This window comes from Peromyscus californicus, unplaced genomic scaffold (genome assembly GCF_007827085.1).
Source record: "Peromyscus californicus insignis strain IS unplaced genomic scaffold, ASM782708v3 Scaffold_3__1_contigs__length_106647218, whole genome shotgun sequence".
Taxonomy (NCBI): domain Eukaryota; kingdom Metazoa; phylum Chordata; class Mammalia; order Rodentia; family Cricetidae; genus Peromyscus; species Peromyscus californicus.
In genome coordinates, this window is record NW_026294551.1 from 15333060 (window position 1) to 15356078 (window position 23019).

The following is a 23019-nucleotide window of genomic DNA, read 5'->3' on the forward strand; positions in this document are numbered from 1 at the left end:
CAGATGGTGCCATCCACATTTAGGACGGTTTTCTCATCTCAACAACTGCAGTCTAGACGTACCCTCACAGTCCTGTCCAGAGGTCTGTTTCCTAGGCCCCTCCAGATCCTGTCAGGATGATGAATGATCAGTGTTAACAATCAAATGGCCCCCTACAGCCAGCTGTGTACACTTTCTGGCTATGAACACCCTCATGACTGGGGAAACCAAGTCTCTCCTCCAAAATGGAGTGAGGGAGGCCACTGGAACCTTCCATGCTTAGCTCTTCAGGAAGAACTTGTCACCCCCTCTTCCACAGTCCCTGTGAAGTGACTTGAAAGACACCAGGTGCTCCACCACGAGATTCCACGGCCTGCAGATACTCTGGAAATCTTGATTTTATAGCATGGAGAAGCTGAATCCATTCTTTCCCACTAAGACCTGCCGTTCATTGTTTACCTGCACTCAGCAAGTGTTTCCCTCGACTTCAGTTTACCCTCCTGTTCTCCCAAGGCCGCCTAGACACAGAGCTAACTGCTGACATTCCCACAAATACACGTCTGCTTCTAGCCGTACCACAACTCCTGGAGAGTTGGTCATGGAGAGAGAGGATTTCGTAAATCCTCACCTGGGGTCAATAGCTTCATGAGCAGGCTTCTTTTCTTCTAGAAAGACCCCGTTACCCTGGTCTCAGATGAATCTCTCTTGGGAACAAGTCGATAGCAGGCAAAGTGGTAAGATGAACAGTGACAACGCCATCACAAGTGGATGCACAGGTCCTGAAAAGTCCCGTCTTGACAGTTTCTTTCTAATCTTGGGATTGGCTGTGGGATTTTCTTCCATAGTCAACACAAGCACCTCATTTGCTTGCTAAAGGTCAGGCTTGTCAGCAGACCTCTTCATTTACTGGAGTTGTGATCTGCTTCACATTGGCTGCAAATCACTAGAGAGTTCTGATGATGTGTCGAGAGCCTTCAGCCGGTGGCCTCATATTTGTCTTGCAGGCAGAATCCCTCAGGAAATGCTCATCTCTGTCCAACCTGGAGGCGGCTGTTCATAGATCTGCTTCCATTGTCTGTGGGGTCTAACATGTACGGGACACTTGGTTTGGGTTTTGTTTTTTAAAGATCCACTGGGGAGATGACTGTGTACGTGCTGTGTAGGCATGAGGACCTCAGTTAAGGTTCTCAGACTCATGTAAAGTTAGACATGGCAGTGTGTGCCTGTAACCCAGCACTGGGGAAGCAGAGGCAGGAGACTCCCGAGAGTGAAAGCCAGTCTGCTCCATCAGTAAGCTCCCGGGTCAGTGAGACACTGTCTCAAACATCAACTTAGAAAGCGACCGAGGAAGACACTCACTGCCAGTCTCTGGTGTGTATGGGCACCACACATGCACACCCATAAAGGAATGATATAGAACGTCCCACAGCCGGTGGATGGAGAAACCTCACATTCTTCTAGAGCAACTTCCCTTGTGGTTTTACTTTACCTTCTAGAAGGTTCTGCCTTTGCTCTCTTAATGGTTCTTCTGGGCTCCCACTAATGGCTGACTTCCCAGCTTCTCATTATAAATGCGAGGGGTTGATACACCCGGCACTTCAGTTGATGCTGTGAAATGCTGAGTGTGCGTGAGGTCATTTCAGTCCGACCTGGGAGTCAAAGGAATCTTTGGAATTAGAGAGTACCGCCCTCTAAATGTGCATCAGCTTGGACAGTACAGAATATGTGCTTTTTAAAGTTTTTTAAATATCTGTGCATAGATGTTTCGCCTGTGTGTGTGCCAATATACCACATACGTGCCTGGTGCCCTGGAGGACAGAAGAGGCCATCAGATCCCCTGGAACTAGAGTTATTAGCCACTATGTGGGTGCGGGAAATTGAACCTGGTTCCTCTGGGAGAGCAGCCGGTGCTCTTAACCACTGAGCCATCTCTCCAGGCTCTTTTTATTGTAAATACATGCTTTTTTGTCCTTCCCTATGAAGTACATCAAAACTCCTGTGCTGGGTGGGATAGGTTAAGCCTCCCAATAGTTGCCTTGCGGTCACTGCAGGGACAATCCCGAGCACAAATTTCAGCAGCACTAAGCCAGCCCTGAATTCTTCCCTTCCACTCTTTTCTGTCCTCCAGGTCATGGACTGGGTTAAGTACCTCTGCGCGGGGTTGCTTATGAGTTTGTCACAAAGGTGGTGGTTGTTGTTTGCTTTTAAGTGTTAATAACCCAGCCCCTTTTGTGATCTTTCCGCCAGCTTTCTCACCCCTGCATGCTTGTACGATGACACACACACTACGTCAATCAGGCACCTCTGAGGGCTGCTTATAAAAGTCCAGGAGAAAAGATAAATGCGATGGTGGGCTGATATCCCACAATCCGAGCCGAGGGTTGGAGTTTCTTTGTGGGATCGGATATTGGTTTTTGTGGTTCATTGACCTGGCAGAGTGACATCTGAAGGAACACCCAAGAACTTCACAACACCCCCTCCCCCCTTTTTTTAAACTTCAGTGTGTGCCTGGAAAAATCTACACTTGGAATCTCAAAGCCTGGAAGACAAAAGAATTAGTGAATCATTTCCTCATGCTGGGCAGGACACACCAGGTGTAAAGCACTTTTCCTAAAAAGTGAGAATGGAGGCTGGTCTTGGGATAAAGCCTGTCTTGGGAAGAACCCCAGGCTGAGAGGCAGCTGAAGAGGGGGCTGCTGGGTGGGATATCAAGGTCACAGGGCAGCAAGGACCACGCTCCTGCACCTGGCATTAAGGGTAGAGGGACCAGAATGCATCTGTGCCCAACTCATCACTTTCCCTTCGGCCAGGGTCACTCTCACACCGTGGCACAGTCAGCTGCTTGTCACTTGGGAGCATCTGCAATGTGACCCCCCTAGAAAGCCCCTGTGAGTGATCTCGAGGTTCGAGACCCAGTGAACAGATGGTTCCTCTGGCGAATCAGGAGCCAGGGCGAAGCAATTGTCTGTTTCTCCTGTTCTGTGGGTTCCAACTCCTTCACCCAAGTTCTCTAGCCAAAGATGTGAAGATGGTGAACTGTGGAGACCCTTGTCCCTTGAAAATGGTTTTGTTGGTTTTGAGACAGGTTTGCATGTGGTGCAGGTTGGCCTCAAATTCACAGTGTAGCCAAGGATGTCCTTGAGCCTCCTGGTCCTTCTGTCTCTACCTTTCCGGTACTGGAGTTACAGATGTACACCACCACACCAGTTATGTTTGGTGTTGGAAATCAAACCAGGTCTTCATGCATGCTCGATGAGTTCTCTACCAACTGAGCTACATTCCCAGCCCAAACACTTTTTCTTAATCATACTTTATTTATGTATTTATTTATTTAAACTCAGGGCTGCGGAGGTGGTTCAGGAGTTAAGAGCACTTGTTGCTCTTTCAGAAGACCTGGGTTTGGTTCCCAACACCCGCACTGGGCAGCTCACAACTGCTTCATAAAACATTGGCCCGAATTTATCTAACTCCAGCTAGCTCCAAGGGGTCTGATGCATTCTTCTGGTCTCTATGGGTACTCACACACATGCTTGCACACGCATTCACATGTATACACACACACACACACACACACACACACACACACACACACACACACACACACAATACCTGAATAAAAATAAATAGGGGCTGGAGAGATGGCTCAGCGGTTAAGAACACTGGCTGATCTTCCAGAGGACTCAGGTTCAATCCCCAGCACCCACATAGCAGCTCACAGTTGTCTGTAACTCCAGATCCAGGGGATCTGACACCCTCACACAGACATACATGGAGGCAAAATACCAATGCTCAAAATAAAAATAGATAAGTCTTTAAAAAAATAAAATAAATTAAATAAATATTTTAAATATAATGAAAAATACTTCATGACCAGAGGGCCCCCTCAAGTATGAACTATACTGACTATAAAAGACATGTTCCCAGGCCTTTTCCAAGAAGTGATAAAAATTGTGATTAAAAAGTATATAACCAGTCCAGTGAAGAGGCTCGGTGGGTAAGAGCACTTGCTGCCAAGCCTGGTGACCTGAGTCTGCTTCTCCCACATGGTAGAAGGAGAGAACCAATTCCCATCAGTTGTCCTCTGGTCTCCACACATCCACCATCGCACATACACAGCCTCCCACCCATCCTCCCATACACACACACACGATTTTAAAAAAATTAAAACTATACACAACCTGAGTTACAACCTTTTAACCGTTTTCCTTGTCCATCCAGTGGCACGCCCACATGATTGCGTTGGCCAAACTCAAGCTCCGCCTTCGTCTTCTGAAGTGCTAGGATAATAGATGTGTGCACTGTGCCTGGGGTAGGTCGGTGTTGGATTTTGTCTGGTTTGATTTCTGGTCCATGGCAGGTGCCCCGTTCTCTCATGCTTCTCTGAGCACTGATGTAAGAGGGCCAGGACTGAAGCCGACTGGCTGGTCCTGGTCCCCAGTGGGACCAAGCAGAACATGCTGTAGCAGTAGCAGTGTGTATCCAGGCTTGTGGTTTATGAAGCATTTGAATTTGTGATTTCTTTTTTTTTTTTTTTTCTCATTTGATTCTTACTGTGCCCTGTGAGGGGTTTTATTATTCCCATTTTGATGAGTGCAAAATAGGGCTGAGATACAAACATCCTGTCCGGGTTCCGAAGCTAAGTCAGAGGCAGAATGAGGACACTTGCTCCATGTTTTCATCTTGACAACCAGGCACTTTCTACGCTTTCTATGAGGGAAACAATTATCACCTCTCTGGTGGCCCAGGCAATGCCTGGTCCCCAGGAAGGGAGGGTTTCTCCAATAGCTTCCTTGATGACCTGCGCTTCATCAGGCTTGGAACCACGCACACTTTTAGTCAGACCCTGAGGCCTGACTAGCCACCTCACCCCCAACGCTTGGTATGGTAACATGGGCTCATTTTAAATCCCAGTTGCTATAATTAGAGTCTATCACTCCCAACAAACATTTTTTTTCACTTTGGTGTTATGGGTCTTTACAATCCCATGTGGTGCATTTAACAGTGACGGCAGTTTCAGGTCACATGCTAAATTCTCAAGGGAGGGAATCCTATCCATAGTTCATAAACTTTCTGGTTAAAAAAATATACTCACACTAGCCATGGTAGCACATACCTATATTCTCAACACAGGAGAATCAAGAATTCAAAGTCATCTTTGGCTATATAGCTAGCTATATAGTTCATTCTAGGCCTGCCTGGGCTGCATGAGATCCTGTCTAAATCCAAACAAAACAGAGGCAGACATGATGGTGCACACCTTTAATCCCAGCACACAGGAGGCAGAGGAAGGCAGGTCTCTGTAAGTCTGTAGCCTGCCTGGTCTACATAGTGAGTTCCAGACCAGCCAGAGCTACATAGCAAGACCCTGTTTTAAACAAGAATAACAACAACTCTACACAAACAAAATAAGAAAGAAAATAGAAGAAAAAAACACACACCCCCAAGGTGTTTCATATGTTCAGTACTCACATGTATATAGCAAGTGGATCCCCTACCAGGTAGATAGACACTAGGTAGAGAGCCGAGGCTAGACCAGGCTGAACTTTGAAAATAGAGCAAGGGCCTCCCAACTTTAAGAACCATAAATACAAGTCTCTTAAAACCAGTCTATGTGCCATAAACATAAAAGAGGCCATAGGATGAGTGAACATGTTTGTATTTCAATAAAACTGTCTTTGAAAGGAGATGTCAACACATAATTTCCCAGTGATACAGCAGGGGATTCCACCTGGTGTCTTGGCTGTGCTGTGGAGTTACAGATGACAGCCGTAGCCTCTGGCTTTTGAGACTTGGTGGTGAACATGCACCCTTGTTACACCTCCTCCCTGTGTGTAATGTCAACGTTGGCATCACTTGGCACAAGGCTAGTAATGTGACTGATTCCTGGGGGGTTATCAGGACTGAATCTTTCCGGAGTTCTTCTAGTGGGTTCCATCAAGCCATTGCTCCATCATGCTTTGTGGTTCATGTACTGAGAAAGGAAGAGGATGGAAAAAGGGTTCATAAAAGGCATTAAGAGTTATATGAACAATACAAAGAATGCAATTATATTAATTAACATGTGCTTTTCCGTCTGTCCACATAGCCAAATATATATGGTGGAGGGTGAGGATGGGACAGGGAGGGAGAGAGAGGGGGAGAGTGAGCAGCCACAGCAGGACTCCGGCACACTTCGTGGATGGAAGGCTACATGATTGAATGTTCAGTTGTGTGGACAGCAACTTTTCTGCTTATGTTATGCAGTGTCCATTGTCTTAACAGTAAAGGCTAGAGTAGGTTTAAATTCTAATTGCTCCCGTGGGGCTCACATGATCCTGTCTTGCCATCAGTGAATAAGGCAACCTGGAGGTGGTCATGCTTACTGTTCCCACCTGACCTGTTGTGACTGGGCTAGTGGAGAAAGAGAGAGGAGTCAGAAGGACACAGGTACTGGTTGATGGCATCCTCTTGGTTCTTTGGAGTGATGGGCTTGGAAAGTGGTCCTTGTGGGCTTCTGAAACTTGGCAGGCAGCTTGGAATTCTCTTCAGCTAGAACTTGGGGTCTAATGTGTCTTTAGGCAAAGGTACAATTGAGAATTCTTTTTTATTTGTTTGTTTGTTTTTCAAGACAGGGTTTCTTTGTGTAGCCTTGGCTGTCTTGGAACTCACTTTGTAGACCAGACTAGCCTCGAACTCACAGAGATCCACCTGGCGTGTGCCACCACCTGCTGGCTTTTCATTGGCATTCCATCAATAATTCCTGACCACACGTAGAATTTTTAGCTTGGAGACTGCTTTTAAATTTTATTTATTTGTTTCAAAATATCTTTGTGTGTATCTATGTATGTATGGTGTGTGTGTGCCATGCTGTACATAGGGAGGTCAGAATAGAACCCTGAGTGTTGGTCCCCACTCTTCCCCTTTATTGAGACAGGCTTTCTTATTGTTTGCACCTTCACATACCACACTAACTTCTGGGGAGTCTTTTATCTCTGCCTGTCATCTTCCATGGGGATCTGACTTCAGGTCCTGGCATTTGACTGGCAAACATTTTGCCCATTGAACCATTCCCCACCCCACACCCCTTTTAAAGGCACGTTCTCACTTTGTAGCTCTGGCTGCCTTGAACTGCTTAATCCTCCTGTCTCAGTGTCTTAGTCAGAGCCTCTATTGCTGCAGTGAAACACCATGACCGGAAACAAGTTGGGGAGGAGAGGGTTGATTTGCCTTACACTTCTATATCATTGCTTATCATCAAAGGAAGTCAGGACAGGAACTCAAACAGGGCAGGAACCTGGAGGCAGGAGCTGATGCAGAGGCAGTGGAGGGGTGCTGCTTACTGGCTTGTTCCTCTTAGCTTGCTCATCCTGCTTTCTCCTAGAACCCAGGACTGCCAGCCCAGGGATAGCAAGCACCACCCACAATGGGCTGGTCCCTCCCCTGTCAATCACTAATTAAGAAAATGCCTACAGTCAGATCTTATGGAAACATTTTCTTTTTTTTTTCTTTTTTTTTTTTTTTTTGGTTTTTCGAGACAGGGTTTCTCTGTGTAGTTTTGCGCCTTTCCTGGGACTCACTTGGTAGCCCAGGCTGGCCTCGAACTCACAGAGATCCGCCTGGCTCTGCCTCCCGAGTGCTGGGATTAAAGGCGTGCGCCACCACCGCCCGGCGGAAACATTTTCTTAATTAAGGTTCTCTTCTCTCATATGACTTTAGCTTGTGTCAAGTTGATATTAAACTAACTGTCTAGCTTATTCAGCCTCCCATGTATTTGGATTACAGCCATGGACCACCAATCCTGGTTGGATCTCTCTCTCTCTCTCTCTCTCTCTCTCTCTCTCTCTCTCTCTCTCTCTCATTATGGCTTGAGGTTGAATCACATTAGGTAAAACAATGGCACTCAGTCCTACAGTTAGGACAGGGTGAGCCCATGACATCTTGGTTTCTCTAGGCGCATTCCACAGCTCTGCTTTGGCCCCTCCTCTGTGGCACCCTCACATGTACAGCGCTGGGCACAAATAGGAAAGATTTGGATCCCTGTGACGTTCTGGACTATGGAGATAATTACTGGGGGTCACTCTTGAGATGATAGCTCACTCAGAGACCCAGCCTGTAGCAGGGAGCTGCCTCTAATCCTGATTACTTGTAATGATGATTACCCAAACTCCGGAATTAGAACAATAGATTCTCCAGAGATGGAATCTAATTGCACTACTGTGCCATATGCATACAGGGAAGGCAACTTTGATCTTTCAGTTAGACATCTTCTTAAATGGCAAAGGACAGAGGCATGGTTTCCTGTAACACCGCCCCCCACCCCTACTTTAAATTACATTGAGGCCTAGATTTTTTTTTAAAGCAATCAACCTATTAAAGACAGGAGCTGGGGAGCTGGATCAAACAGTACAGTGCTTGTGGTGGGCCTAAGTTTGATCCTCAGAACCAATGCACCAAAGCCAGACTCATTGACATGCTCTTGTAATCTCAGTGCTGGGCAGGGGGACAGAGATGGCAGATCCCTCTGGCTCAAAGGCTAGCAAGCCTAGTCTATTTGGCAAGCTCTTGGCCAGGGAGAGAGCCTGTCTCAAAAATGGGGATGAACAATACCCGAGGGGAGACACCTGAGGCTGGCCTGGCCTCCACATGCATGTATACACACGTGAATCAAGAAAGCACTGGCATTCTTTGGCTTCTCTGGACTTGGGTTTCCTCATCGACTGGTACCCACCTGGTTGGCTCATTGTGAGTATTAGAAAGTAAGAGCAAGCATCAATCAGGGCTGATTGGCGGTCCATAAACCTATGTGATGCCATTTCTGTGATCTGTCCTCGGCCGTGATACCATCAGAGCCCTCCTGCACATCTTTGGTTTTAGTTTCTTATCCAACATTAAATTTGTCTGGAAGTAGTGATCTGGGCGTGGTGTCTTCACTGACTTAGATGTGGGATTTTGTATGAGTGCGGAAAAAGGGCAGGCCTCCCCAGGATGAAATCCCATAGCCTGGCACTATTTAGTCCCCCAAGGTCCCACTGAGTGCCCTCACTATACCATACCATAGTGGTTTGGCCTTTAGTGTGTCCCTATGAGTAAGCTTCCTAACTCTTGCCCTGTAGTCAAAATGTCAAAGGTCTGGGTTGACCCCAGAGGTGGCTTTTCTTTCTTAAGATTTCTTTTTATGTGTATATGTGAATATATCTGCACAGACAGGCAGGTGCCCATGCAGGGCAGAAAAGTGTGTCAGGTCCCTTGGAGCTGGAGTTATAAGTGGTTGTGAACTGCCAGATGTGAGTGCTGGGAACTGAACCTCTGGAAAATGTTCTTAACTGCTGAGCCATCTCTCCAGCCCCTGGATGTGGCATTCTTACATGGTTCAAGAACTATCTGTCGGGCTGGAGAGATGGCTCAGAGGTTAAGAGCACTGACTGCTCTACCAAAGGTCCTGAGTTCAATTCCCAGCAACCACATGGTGGCTCACAACCATCCACAATCAGATCTGGTGCCCTCTTCTGTATACATAATAAATAAATAAATCTTTATTTAAAAAAATAAGAACTATCTGTCCCCTTCCTACAACTGAGACACTGTTTGCTGCTCACGTCTGAGAGTCAAAAGCAGAATTTGATAATAAAATGGTAACAGACAACTTCTGGGTGGCCCTCTCTGATGACCATGCCCGCAGACCAGGCTTACTCTTCCTTGGAGGGGAGGAAGGGACAGACATGGAGCCCTTGTCCATCTGAATCTGGGCTTGAGTGTCCTGCCGCCCCTAGCACCTGCAGGTTATCCCCCAACCCCCAGACTGACACAGTAATCGTGAGCTCAGGCTGGTGTCTGCCCTGGGCTGGCCCATGAGGAGCCACTGGAATGATCAATAAAGCCAGGCAGCTGGTCCCCGCTGGCTGTTGTGAATCAGCTGCCCTGCCTTGCCCGGATCCATCTTCTTGAAGCAGGAAGCACTTGAGCTGTGCCCAGTCAGGCTGACTCGCGTCTGGCTAATGGCTTTTCTGTGTCACACATCGACCTTGGCACCCTACATTTTTTTTCTACGTGAGTGGGTCAGAGCTCCTAGAGACAGTGTGCTGGTAGATGCAGCTCTTCTCATAGCTTTCCAGTGAGAGACCTTGGCAGGACTTTGAATGGTGGTGACATCAGACCCAGCACTTCTTTTAAAACTTGAGGTAAAACCCAGGACATGAAATTAACCGTTTAAACATTTTTATAAATGTGTATTGATTTTATATAACACGGCATCTTCATGCATGTGTGTAATGCATTTTGATCGTAATTATCTCCCATGATCCTCTCTTCCTCCCCCCTCCCCAGTTCCCCTTCTACCTTCATGTCCACGTGCCACCCTCCAACCCCAAGCTTTTGGTAGTCCAAGTTTCATTTGGGCTGCTTACAGGAGCGTAAGTTAGGGGTTATTTACATTGTAGAAAACATCTCTTCCTTCCCCTAGCAACCACTAACGAGCTGTAGATCCTTGGAGTGGGGGATTGTGAGCTGACCTCCACCTCCAGTGCTACAGATCAGGTCAGGGCCTTGGGTGCACTAGGCACGTGGCCAAGTTCTACTTCTACCTCCCAAATAATTCCTTTAGAGTGAACAGTCCAGCAGCATCTAGTGTTTTCCTAAGGTGTATCTATCACATCTACCCAGAACGTTTCATTACTTTGGACCAATTGTACAGGGTGTATGTGTGTGTGTGTGTGGTGGTGGTGTGTGTGTGTGTGTGTGTGTGTGTGTGTGTGTGTGTGTGTGTGTGTGTGTGTTGTATGTGGTGTGTGTGTGTGTGTGTGTGACGTGTGTGTGTGTGTGTGGTGTATGTGGTGTGTGTGTGTGTGTGTGTGTGTGGTGTATGTGGTGTGTATGTGTGTGTGTGGTAAGTATGTGGTGTGTGTGTATGGTGTGTGTGTAGTGTGTATGTGGTATGGTGTGTGTATGTGGTGTGTATGTGGTGTGATGTGTATGTGGTGTGGTGTGTATGTGTAGTGTGGTGTGTGTGTGTGTGTGTGTGGTGTGGTGTGCGTATGGTGTATGTGTTATGTGTGGTGAAGGCAGAGTGAGAGGTCAACATCAAGTATCTCCCTCAATCTCTCTAGATTATTTATTTTTAAATTCATTATTATTGTTGTTGTTGTGTGTGTGCATGTGCCATGGCATGCATGTGGAGGTGAAAGGACAACTTTATGGAGTCGCTTTTCCTTCCCCACTTACACTGGCTCCAGGGTTGGAACCCGGGAAGCCCGGCCTGTGTGGCAAGCACCTTCACCTGCTGGCCAGCAGGCACCAGGGGTCCCCCGTCTCTACCTCCCCACTTCGGGGAGTCCAGGTGCGTGCCACCATGCTGAGCCTTTTCAGAGGTGCTGGGGGTCTGCGCCTGGGACTTGATGCCTGTGCGCAAGCGCTGTGTGACAGAACGTCCCAGACCCTGTGCTGCTTCCTTAGGCGTGCCCGACAGAGCGGCCACACTGGGGAGGCAACCACAGCCACTCACTGAGCCTGGAGATCAGAACCAAAATCGGAACACGAGCAAAGCGTTCTTTTTCGGAAGTTCTGGTGTGGGCACATCTCCCTGGGCCCCATCTCTGGCTTATTGAGGCCACCCACTCCTCACACAATCTTTCCATGTCTCTGTTTGTCTCTTCCCTAATTTCTCTTTTGTATAAGGACACCAGTCACACTGGATGAAAGCCTATCCTAATGGCATCTTTTAAAATATGATCCCACCAAGAGATTTCAAGTTTTGAACTCCAGAAGGGGGAAACAAACGCTTCAACCCATAATATACATTAAGCGACTTCACCATTGACATTTCTTTCCTTTCTGTGGCTGCATAATATTTCACTGTCTGCGCTCATCGAGTTTTTAAACACCAAGTACAAACAGTTGCCGTTGACACCTGCACCTCCATCAGCTCGTGTAAGGTGGACCATTGATCTCGCAGGTATAGCTTCCTCACCCTTGCAGGACGTCCTTGTTAGTTTTGGGGAACCAAAAGTAAAAGCCATAGTGGACCGAGGAGAAGCCAGGTCAAGCTTCTGATTCTCTGATTCATTTTTAAAAATGGATCTCGCTCCCAGCTTCCTCTCTGCTCTCCCTGTTCTTATCTTACGCCTTCCCTCCCCACAAGTTCACAAACACACATTAAAAGCATTTTAAACACAGACTCGTTCTGGACAGTACTGTGGCCAGATAGGAAGCATAACCCTTGGAGAAGATCCAGCCAACAGCCTGATTCGTTGTCATGGTTACTGGGCCTGGTCCCTTGAGCTGGCTGCAGAACTCTCTGTCTCAGCATGAAGAAGGGACCTTGCAACAAGAGATCTCTCAGCTCTGGAACCAACCATGATGCTGACTTGAACATTTCAGTTGCCTCTAAAGTTAGCATAGATTCTTTTTTCTTTTGCACACAGACAGGGTCTCTGCATGTCTGCTAGCCAGGGCCCTTTTAGGAATTTTGGGCCTCATTAGCTTGCCCAAAATTCAGGCCTTGGAGGTGGTGACTTTGTGTGCTGGGTCATACTGAATGTGTAAAGACGATCACAGCAGAGTCCTGACCCAAGCAGAAATGTCCCTCATACAAAAGTTATACCCCTCTCCTCCTACCCCATCCCCCCTCGCACACAGAGTATGGCATCCAATTCATCTTGCCACATTGGAAGTCTACCAGGGAAAAATACCTGCTGGCTTTGGGTTGGGTTTTGTTTGTTTGGTTTGGTTTGGTTTGAGTTGTTACTGTTGCTTCTAATTCTTCTCCTTCTTCTCCTTCTTCTCCTTCTTCTTCTTCTTCTTCTTCTTCTTCTTCTTCTTCTTCTTCTTCTTCTTCATTTTTTTAATGTACTAATTTTTTGGGGTTCTGTGTGGGGTGCATGTGCCAAAGCACATGTGTGGAGGCCAGAGAACAGCTTGCACGAGTCTGTTCTCCCCGTTTGCCGTGTGGGTTTCAGGTCGTCGGGCTTTGTGACAAGTGCTTTATCTGCTGGACTGAGCCGCCCCCTCACAGGTTCAGACCTGGAGTTTTTTTTTTTTTTTCTTCTTTTTTTGTTTGTTTGTTTTTCGAGACAGGGTTTCTCTGTGTAGCTTTGCACCGTTCCTGGATCTCGCTCTGTAGACCAGGCTGGCCTCGAACTCACAAAGATCCACCTGCCTCTGCCTCCCGAGTGCTGGGATTAAAGGCGCACGCCACCACCGCCCGGCCAGACCTGGAGTTTTGAGAGAGGCAGGAGAGAGAGTTGGACAACTTGGGGGTGAAGGTAGGAAAGAAAACGATTCAGTCCTGGATTGCTCCACGATACGATCATAGGGTTGACATGTGGCTTCTGGACTCTGGAAGGCCCCACACTGTTAGCACATTTGGGTGAAAATGATACAGACATACCAAAGATGTTCCTCAGTATGGCACAGGCTTCTGGAACTCAGGTTCTTAGTTGTGGGGTGTGGATATTTGGAGTGTTTTAAGCATCTAGGGGACTCAGCATTAGTGGCTCATGTGAGTGAATGGCTGAGGCAGGATTGACAAGAGTTTCAGACCAGTGTGGGCTTGAGAGAGAGAGAGAGAGAGAGAGAGAGAGAGAGAGAGAGAGAGAGAGAGAGAGGGAGAGAGAGAGAGCCCTGGGTTCAGTCCCCCGCATTGAATACAACAGGCTTGGTGGTACTCGTCTGTAATCTTAGGACCTGGGAGTTCACAGAGGCAGGAGCAGAACTTCAATGTCACCCCTGGCTACATGGTGAGTTCGAGGCCAGCTTGAGCTTCATAAGATCTGTCTCAAAAATAGCAAGACTGAGTTGGAGTGGGTGTGACAAAACCAGCCTTTCTCAGGATCCTGTCTAGCCACCTGTGAGAACTGTTCTTCTAGGCAGGAGAAGATGCAGGTGACAGTTAATCCCTGTGCCCAGAAATGCTGCCAATTAGCTAGAAAGCCAGGACAGAAATAACACACCCTAGGCTGCCCTTGGCCAAGCCAAATAGAACACCTACTCCCTTTAACCCTGTATGACCAGAATGGAAAGCAGGGCAGACTCTAGTTCCCAGCTTCTGCACTCTCAGCATGGGCCTTCAAGACTGCCAGAGCCCCAGGGAGCGCTTGGTATGGCTGCTTATATTATTCACAGGAACACCCGCTTCTGCATTCTGCTCACAGCCAATTCTCTGCTAAACTCCAAGGACTGTCACCTTAGACCCAAATGACTGCTGGCTTTTCTCAGCAAAAGGTGCAGATGTGACTAGTTTCTGTGCGTCCTGTTGTTGAAGGACAGTCTGGGGATTCATCAGAGGCAACCTGGGGCTGACTTTGTCTCTGTTTCTCTGTTTGCTTTGCAGTACAAAATTGGACAGCTGTATATGATCAGCAAACACAGTCATGAGCAGAGTGACCGGGGAGAGGGGGTGGAGGTTGTGCAGAATGAGCCTTTTGAGGACCCTCACCATGGCAATGGGCAGTTCACTGAGAAGCGAGTATATCTCAACAGGTAAGTCCCTCCCTCCTGCCACCATGAGGTAAGGTCACTGGAAAGCCATTATGCCACCCTGACAGCTGCCAATATTATTGCTTCAAAACCAGAATCATCAGGAGAATGTGAGGCTTTTCTTGATGCTACCTTTGATGACGTCAGAGGAAATCTGATCCATCCCCAGGACAGTGTTAACTAGGGAGAAGAAATGGCTGTGGTTTGATATAGTAGAGACCTGGACCCGGCAGCCCCTGTGGCTATGGGTCTTGATTAGTAGGTTTTCCACATACTGTCACATGACTACCCAGGAGTCCCCAGAAAAAACCTAACAAAGTGGCCAGAACGATTCATGGTGGCTAAGGTGGCTTCCATTTCCCCAAGGGACTCCACCTTTCCTGTGGTCATTATTTTCCTTTTGGACAAGTTATAAACCACCACTGACCCAGGCTATGTTTTGTGCTTTGCAAAATGTATTTTTAAATATCTTCTGTTTCCTTACTGCCAATGGCATAATTGGTAACTGGGACTTGTCCAGTCTCTCCCCATTCTATATCCCCATCTAGCCGTTACCTTTCTGTTCAGTGCTTTTTCTGGGTCAGAATATTTGTAGTGAAGGTTGCAATGCAAGTATGAAGGCCCTGAGTTCGGATCTCTGGCTCCAGCATGAGATTCCTGTATTCCCGGTGCTGGGGAGGCAAAGTCAGGATTATTCCAGGATCTTACTGGCCAGCCAGTCTAGCCAGATCAGTGTGCTCCAGGTTCAGTGAGAGACTCTGTGTTCAAAAAATAGGTGGAGAGTAGTTGAGAAAGTTGTCTCATGTTGACTTCTTGCCTTCATGTACACACACAAACACAAAAAACACACAAAGAATATTTGTAGTCATTTATGAAATATATTTTATTGAAATTAACTGCTCAACAAATAAGCCTTGTATTAGCTTTTCCACAGTATATTTACACACACATACACACACACACACACACACACACACACACACACACACACACACACACGAGTCCACCCTGCCGTGTCCTCTGGCTCATTTGTGACTGTGGAGAAACATTTCTGACACACTAGCTGGACAGCTCCCCCAGTGACTCATTGGCCTCTCTGTGAATGTCCCCTATCCTCGGTGCCTTGAATGTGCTCATCTTCTTCTGAGGGAGGGCCACATTTAAAGACGTCACTCTCCCAAAGGCTGAACTAGACTATTCTGTCACAAGAGACTTCGACTCTCGGCAGCAGAGTGCATGGAAGTCTTCCGATCTAGTACCTTGACAGTGAAGGCCCTAGGCTTTCAACAGCCTGGGGATACACTACCAGGGAATTCTTGAGTCAGGCTAATGTGCAAATGAGATGGATCCCAATCATCGGGAAGCTGTGGGTTTCCAAGATTTAGAAGCAGTTCAAGCCCCAGCCAAGTGTTTATCTGCTGAAGTCACTGGGCCCTGGGTATGGCTAGAGACAGATTTCTAGATATTCTGCTCCAGTCTTCTCAGTGTGGAGGGTGTCAAACACACAGAAGCAGGTACCCCTAAGGAATCACGTCCGAAGAGCAAGGAGAAGTGAAGAACATTCGGGAAAATAGAAACTATGGAAAATTCCATTTTTCAGCTACAGTTGCATTTTTGCTTAAGTTATTGCCTGGGGACTGTTCCCTATGCACCCAAATCAAGAAAAGTGTTAGAAACTTTATAACTTTTGCTGAAGCAGAAGACATCCCCAGCTGTCTGTCATGTCTGTTTCCTCTATCAAAATATATGATATTTACTTTAAAGGAGAGGGAAATGCGTTATAAATAGAATATGTGCACTTCCAGTAATAGTAACTGGAAAGATTAGTGTTGACCCTCCCCCACTTCCTATGACAAACACAGGATGAAATATAACAATATAAAGCCGAGCTTAAAACAAAGGAAGGGAGGTTCTTAGGTCCTAGAATTAGAAGGGAACCCGAACCAGGATGGGAAAAGGACCAGCGAGCGAAAGCCCTGGGAGCTGGAAGACATCAGGGCCACTGTAGGCCTTGGTATCTGGGGGTAGGGGTGTTGTACCCATACAGGGATGAGAATTGTAGCCCCAGGCCTACACAAATAGGGAGCTGGAACTGAGAGTCGGGTATACGTTCTGGTTCATGACAATTGAAGGCTGAGAGACTCAAACTGAAGAGATGACTTGGGGTTAAAAGGGCATCAGAATTCGGTTCCCAATACCCCTGTCAGGTGGCTCACAACCAAGGGGTCAGCCCTCCTCCTCCTTCCACGGCCAGCTGCACCTGCATGCACATAGAAACACACGTGCTTAAAATTAACAATTAAAGTCTTTTGAAAAAGAAAGAGCAACTAACAGAGATACTTCCACAGAGTTGAATCTGAAGAAAAAAGAGAAGGCCTGTAGAAGACACTGGTAAACATGTGAGCAGAGCTGACTGTTCACGGAATGCTGTAAAGGCACAAGAATGACTAGTTGTGGCATATTTGTAGCATCAAGACAATAGACAATAACAGAAGATTAAAGAGCCCTTATTATAATGAAGAAAATACTCCAAGGTGCTAATGCGATTTAGGGATGGAAGAGAGATGTTGATTGTTTTTGCTCAGTTTTTTGTTGTTGTTGTTTGTTTTTTGAGACAAGTTTTCTCTGTGTAGCCCTGGCTGTCCTAGAACTCACTCACTCTGTAGACCAGGCTGACCTTGAACTCACAGAGATCCATCTGCCTCTGCCTCCCGAGTGCTGGGATGCTGGGATTAAAGGCATGCACCAACACTGCCTGACTCTTTATTTTTTGAGACAGGGTCTTACCATGTAGACTTGGCTGGCTTTGAACTCACAGATCTGCCTGCCTCTGCCTCCTAAGTGCTGGAGTTAAAGACATAAAGACATAAAGGCTGTCACACCCAGCCTTCTTTTCTTTTTTTAAGGCAAGTATAAATATTCAAAATGTAAAAGTAACCTCCAGAGCAATGGTAAAGTATTGAGTATCTTCTAAGGGAACATGTGATCAGTTCACAGGGGTAGGTATAATGAAAGTCTAATTTTGATGGCAAAGCAAGCTGAAATGTCCAGTCCCTTCTCCAGTCACTGTTGCTGCTAGGGATGGTACTGTGTGACCTAGTTCTACTCAACAAGGTATCAGGTTGTCATCTATAATAAGATGGGACAGATGTTCAAGGCCTCTCTTTTCTGTTCAAGAGGGCCAGGATCTGCTTTTGAGAAAGGGGAAGGGGAGTTCCCGAGTCATGTTTTCCTAGTTGGTTGATGCCAAGGCCATACTGTTATGAGAGAGGACCAGTTACACGGATGATTTCCCGGTCAGTGCTTTGTTTGTGGGGTTATAATAGAGTGATCTCCAGGAGCGGAAACAAACAAGGAGAGAGGGGGGAGCAGAGAGAGACTACTGGGAGAGGATGATAGCTGCCTGCCTTCTACGTGCTGGTAACAGGAGTGAACAATAACAGCACTGAACAGTAATAGAACAAGAGGAGCACCTTAGTGATGAGCATTTGCCTAGCATATGCAAGGCCCTGGGTTCTGTCCCCAGAATTACAAATAAATATTTATACACATTAGTCTCAGGGGCATAAACATAAAAGTTCTATACAATACATTTGCAAGTCAAACCTCTCAGGAAATAATAATAAACCATCAACCAGAATTATTCCTGAGATCCATTCTATTAACATTAAATAAATCTTCCTGTGTACTTCTCTGCAGTAAAGCTGAGAACAGCGTAAGGATTCTTGCCGCCACTGTGGGAAAGGTACTAGTTAGTGAGTGTGATAGAACTGGAAAGGAGGGCTGGGGATGAATCTCCATGGTAGTGTGCTTGCCTAGTGCTACGGTTCATTTTGTTAACTTGACGTGGTCAGGAATCCCCTGGGAAGGTAGTCTCAAATAAGGGGTTGTCTAAGTTGGGCTGGCCTGGGAGTGTGTCTGTGGGGAACTGTCTTGACTGTGTTGATTGATGTGGAAGACCCAGCTCACTCTGGGAAGTACCATTCCCTAGGCAGGGGACCCTGGACGTTAGAAGAGTGGAGATACAGAGCTGAGTGCAAGCTTGCATCGTTCATTCTCTCTGCTCTTGACTGTGGGCATGACTAGCTATTTCAAGTTCCTGCCAACTTGATGTCTCCCGTGATGATGGACTGTTACCTGGAGATGTGAGCTGAAATAACCCTTCTTCCCTCAAGCTGCTTTTGTCAGGGTATTTTATTACAGCAACAGAGAGGAAACTAGGGTACCTGGCAGGCACAACACACACACACACACACACACACACACACACACACACACACACACACACACAAATAGAAAGAAAAGAAACTAAATTATCAGTTGTAAACAAGCAACTAATGGGAATTAAAGACATTGCACATAGTTATTAAGATCAACATAAGAAATCAATAAGGTGACTGTGTGTAAATTCCTATGTAAGAATCAACAGCATCATCATACTTATCATATCATACTTTATACATGTAGGTCATAAATTGGCAGAATACCTGCAAGAACTTAATTTTGAAAAAAAAAATCCATTCACAATAGAAAAAGAAACTTAGAGGTACTTGGTTACAAATCACTTAGTTGTAAATCTGTAGGCTTTGCAAATTCAAACCAGGCATGGGTGGTATACACCAATGATCCCAGCACTTTTGGGTGACAGCAGGAGGATCAGAAATTCAAGGTCACCATCTGCTACATAGCTCGTGCTTGTAGAACAAGTCATCTCCCTAGCCCCAAATGCTTGGTTTTAAACAGAGCTGTCATGAGACATCACTGAGGATCTACTGCTCTGTGTAACAACCCTAGCTGTCCCGGAACTCACTCTGCAGGCCAGGGTGGCCTCAAACTCACATAGATCTGACTGCCTCTGCCTCCTGAGTGCTGGGATTAAACGTGTGCGCCACCACACCTAGACTGGATCTACTACTCAATATATGATGTTACACTGATTGGACTTTCAAGCAGCAACACAACCAAACCTCTAGTTCACAGCATACATGCAAAAATAAATTATAGATCAATGAAATCCTCAAATGTGGCAAAAATGGAGAAAAAAATAGATAAACATCTTTTATTATTAGCAGAGTAGGACAGGCCTAATAAGACATAAAGACATGGACAGATGATAATGTTTTTATATAGCAGATTCTGGGACTTAAATAAATAGAAGCTCTTTCACAGGAAAATTTTAAAAGATTTATTTCACGTGTGTGTGTGTGTGTATGTGTGTGTTTCTGTGTGTATGTGCACATGAGTGCAGTTCCCATGGAGTCCAGAAGAGGGCATCAGATTCAGATTCCCAGTGCTGGAGTTAAAGGTGGTTGTGAGCTGCTTTAGGCTGGGAACTGGACTTGGGTCCTCTGCAAGAGTACTGTGTTCTTGACCTCTGAGCCATCTCTTCAACCCATTCAAAAGCTGAGAAAGGGGTTGGAAATGTGCCTCAGAGAAGTGGAAGTGGGAGGAGTATATACATTAAAAAACACTCACCTCATAGGGAGGCAATAAAACAGATTAAAACAAGAACATCTCTTTTCACACACATCAGAGTGATAAAAATTGAAGTCTGATGAGTCTAGAGATTAACAAGAATGTGAGAAAACAACTCCCTTCCAATGCTGGAGGGAGCTGTAAACTGATGTCACCTCTTTACAGAGCCATTGGCAGTAATAGGGGAAGTTGAAAATATGTACGCCTTCCCTTTACCAATTCTATCTCAGGGTAGAACCCTCACAGAATGACTACTGCATTGTGCCCAAGAGACAGGCACCATGAGATCCATTCTAACACAGACTGCAATGGAAAAAAAACCTAAAGCAACACAGGTATCTTCATTGGAAATACCTTGTGTTATAGTCCCATGATGGAATATTTCCACTGTGGTTTAGCTTAATGAAACAGATTTACTCTGACAAATCTCATAAAGTGCAATAGGCAAGCCATAGGAAAAAGAACAGCAAAAATAAAAAAGTCTGGCTAAGTGTCTAGATGGTATCCTTATCATTATTTTGAGAAATCCACAGCTAGGAAGGATTATGAGTCTAAAATTCTCAGTGAGAAACTTCAATCAGAAAAACTTATCATTTGGAATGAAGGATCGTCTTCCAAGATTAAATTAAACAGGGACATGTAACGGTTGTATCTTTGGATGTCCAATTACCACTAACATGAGAATGGGGTGAAGGGCCAGGGAGGTGGCTCAGTAAGTAAAGGCATCAGCAATGCAAGCCCAATGACCCAAGTTCAATCCTTGTAACCAAAAAAAACCAAAAGTGCTCCAGTGACGTAGTCCGTTAGCGTGTGGTACTTAATACAGAGAGGAAATGAAAATGCTAGATGCCGTGGTGTGCATCTGTAATCCCAACACAGCTCCAGTGAGCGGGAGGCAGAGAAAGGAGAATCACCTGGAATCTCACAAGCCAGCTAGCTTGGAGTTTGTAATGCAGCAGGAAAATGTGAGAGGTCCTGCCTTCTTACAGCAGAACATGAGAACTGATTCCCAAACAATGACCTTCCCATTCATGACAGTGTGCACTCCAACACACGTGTGTACACATTCACACAATAAATAAACAAAAAGAATGGGAGAAAGGAGTGTAGCTTTTTAATGGTGTATTTGAAAATAAAATAGTGATTTGGGCTGCTAATTCAATAAGAAGCAATTATACATATGTATATACACATAAAATAATGACTGCGTGTATCTGTACATTTATACGTGTATACAATAGATATAGAGTTATAGATATTGCCATTGGGCGGTGTCCATAAGAGTAAAGTATGACGGTCTACAACATTTATCTGCCAACCTTGCTTAATTTTCCACCAGCCGAAACATACCTCACTTACTTCGGTCTGTTCCTCAATGGTACATTTAAAAATGGAGGTGGACACACTGTGTGTTACAAAGGCTGCTGAAATGGAGATAGACACACTGTGTGTTACAAAGGCTGCTGAGGGCTGGAGAGATGGCTCAGAGGTTAAGAGCACTGGCTGCTCTTCCAGAGGTTCTAAGTTCAAATCCCAGCAACCACATGGTGGCTCACAACCATCTATAATGAGATCTGGTGCCCTCTTCTGGCCTGCAGACATACATGCAGGCAGAACACTGAATACATAATAAATAAATAAATTTAAAAAAAAAAAAGGCTGCTGAAATGGAGATAGACACACGGTGTGTTACAAAGGCTATTGAAAGAATTAGAAACCCCAGTGATGTGAAGATTGAATGAAATGATGGAAAGGCTAGACTAGGGGTGTGTCCCAGTGCTGTTAGATGGACAAGAATGAGCTCTTCATGTGCTTGAAACCCTACATGCCCAACACCAGTAAGTGGAGATGGCAGGAAAAAATTATGCTCAGTTAGTAGGAGAAATTTCCAGGCACACTAACTATGGGATCATGCAGTCGAGAACCTGTGAATCAGTTACTTAAACTGGTGGGGGAACCCATCACATGGTGGGTTCAGTTGGACAGCCTAGGATATACTTCAGTATGTACTATATGATATGATATGATATGATATGATATGATATGATATATGATATATGATATTATATCATTATATTATATCATATTATTTATTTATTTTTATTTTATGTGCATTGGTGTTTTGCCTGTATATATGTCTGTGGGGAGGGGGTGTCGGGTCCCGTAGAACTGGAGTTACAGCTGTGAGCTGCCATGTGGGTGCTGGGACTTGAACCCTGATCCTCTGGAAGAGCAGTCAGTGCTCTTAATCACTGAGCCATCTCTCCAGACTCTGGTACGCCCCTTTTTTTTAGACTCAAAATACGTCTTAGACATGGACTTGACTTTCCCTCTGCACACATGAGTAACCAAAGAGGCCATATCTAATCAGTTTCCTTTCCAGAGGTGAACTCAGTTAGCTTCCTTTGTATGAGTCGAAACTAAGTCTGTCCTTTTATAACCTAAAAGACTTTTTACTCCCATAACTTTTTGTTCTTAGAGGTTTATTTTAATTAATTAATTTTTAGGCCCATATCTTAGCAACAGGCATGACGGACGTCACAAAAGGGAAAGGAAAACTGATATGCGAACAGCTTTGCATAGTGGTATGCTCTCGTAATCTCAGCACTCAAGAGGCTGGCAGAGAAGAATTGAAAAGCTCAAGTCTAGTGTGGGCTATTTAGTGAGTCCCTGTCTCAAAAGAAATTCGTGTATGACAGAAGCATGAGGTAGTAAGATGGATTCCCATAATCACAAAAGAATATCAGACCCATTGCTTTGCAGTAGCAGACAGCGTAGAGCTAGTCCAGGTTGACCCATGACCTGCATGTGGAAGTCACATGATTGTCATGTCACATGGGATGTTAGACTCCCATGTGTAGTGTAAATCATTAACCTATGTGTTGGAATCTTAACACATACAAGCGAGTCTGCTGCTTTGGAAGGAATCCCTTAGGGGGTGAAGGCCTGGTCCTTGTCTTCTGATCAAGGGAGAGTCCAAGGCTGGTAGGATCAAGCGTTTGTGAGTCTGTTTGATTTCTTGTGGGTGTCTTGAGAGAGTTGGTCTCAAAAGGCAGGTTGTCAGTAGTTACAGTGTCCTAAGTGCGCATGTAGTAGTTTCCCTCATTACATGGAGTG

General features: G+C 45.7%; 1 protein-coding gene across 1 annotated transcript in view; it reads left to right on the forward strand.

Annotated features, from left to right (window-relative positions):
- Pitpnc1 (phosphatidylinositol transfer protein cytoplasmic 1) overlaps nt 1-23019 on the forward strand; it is a 287375-nt gene that overhangs the window by 128208 nt on the left and 136148 nt on the right. The window contains exon 2 of the mRNA XM_052758830.1: nt 14282-14430. Coding sequence (XP_052614790.1) covers nt 14282-14430 — 149 coding nt within the window. The remainder of the gene's footprint in view (nt 1-14281; nt 14431-23019) is intronic.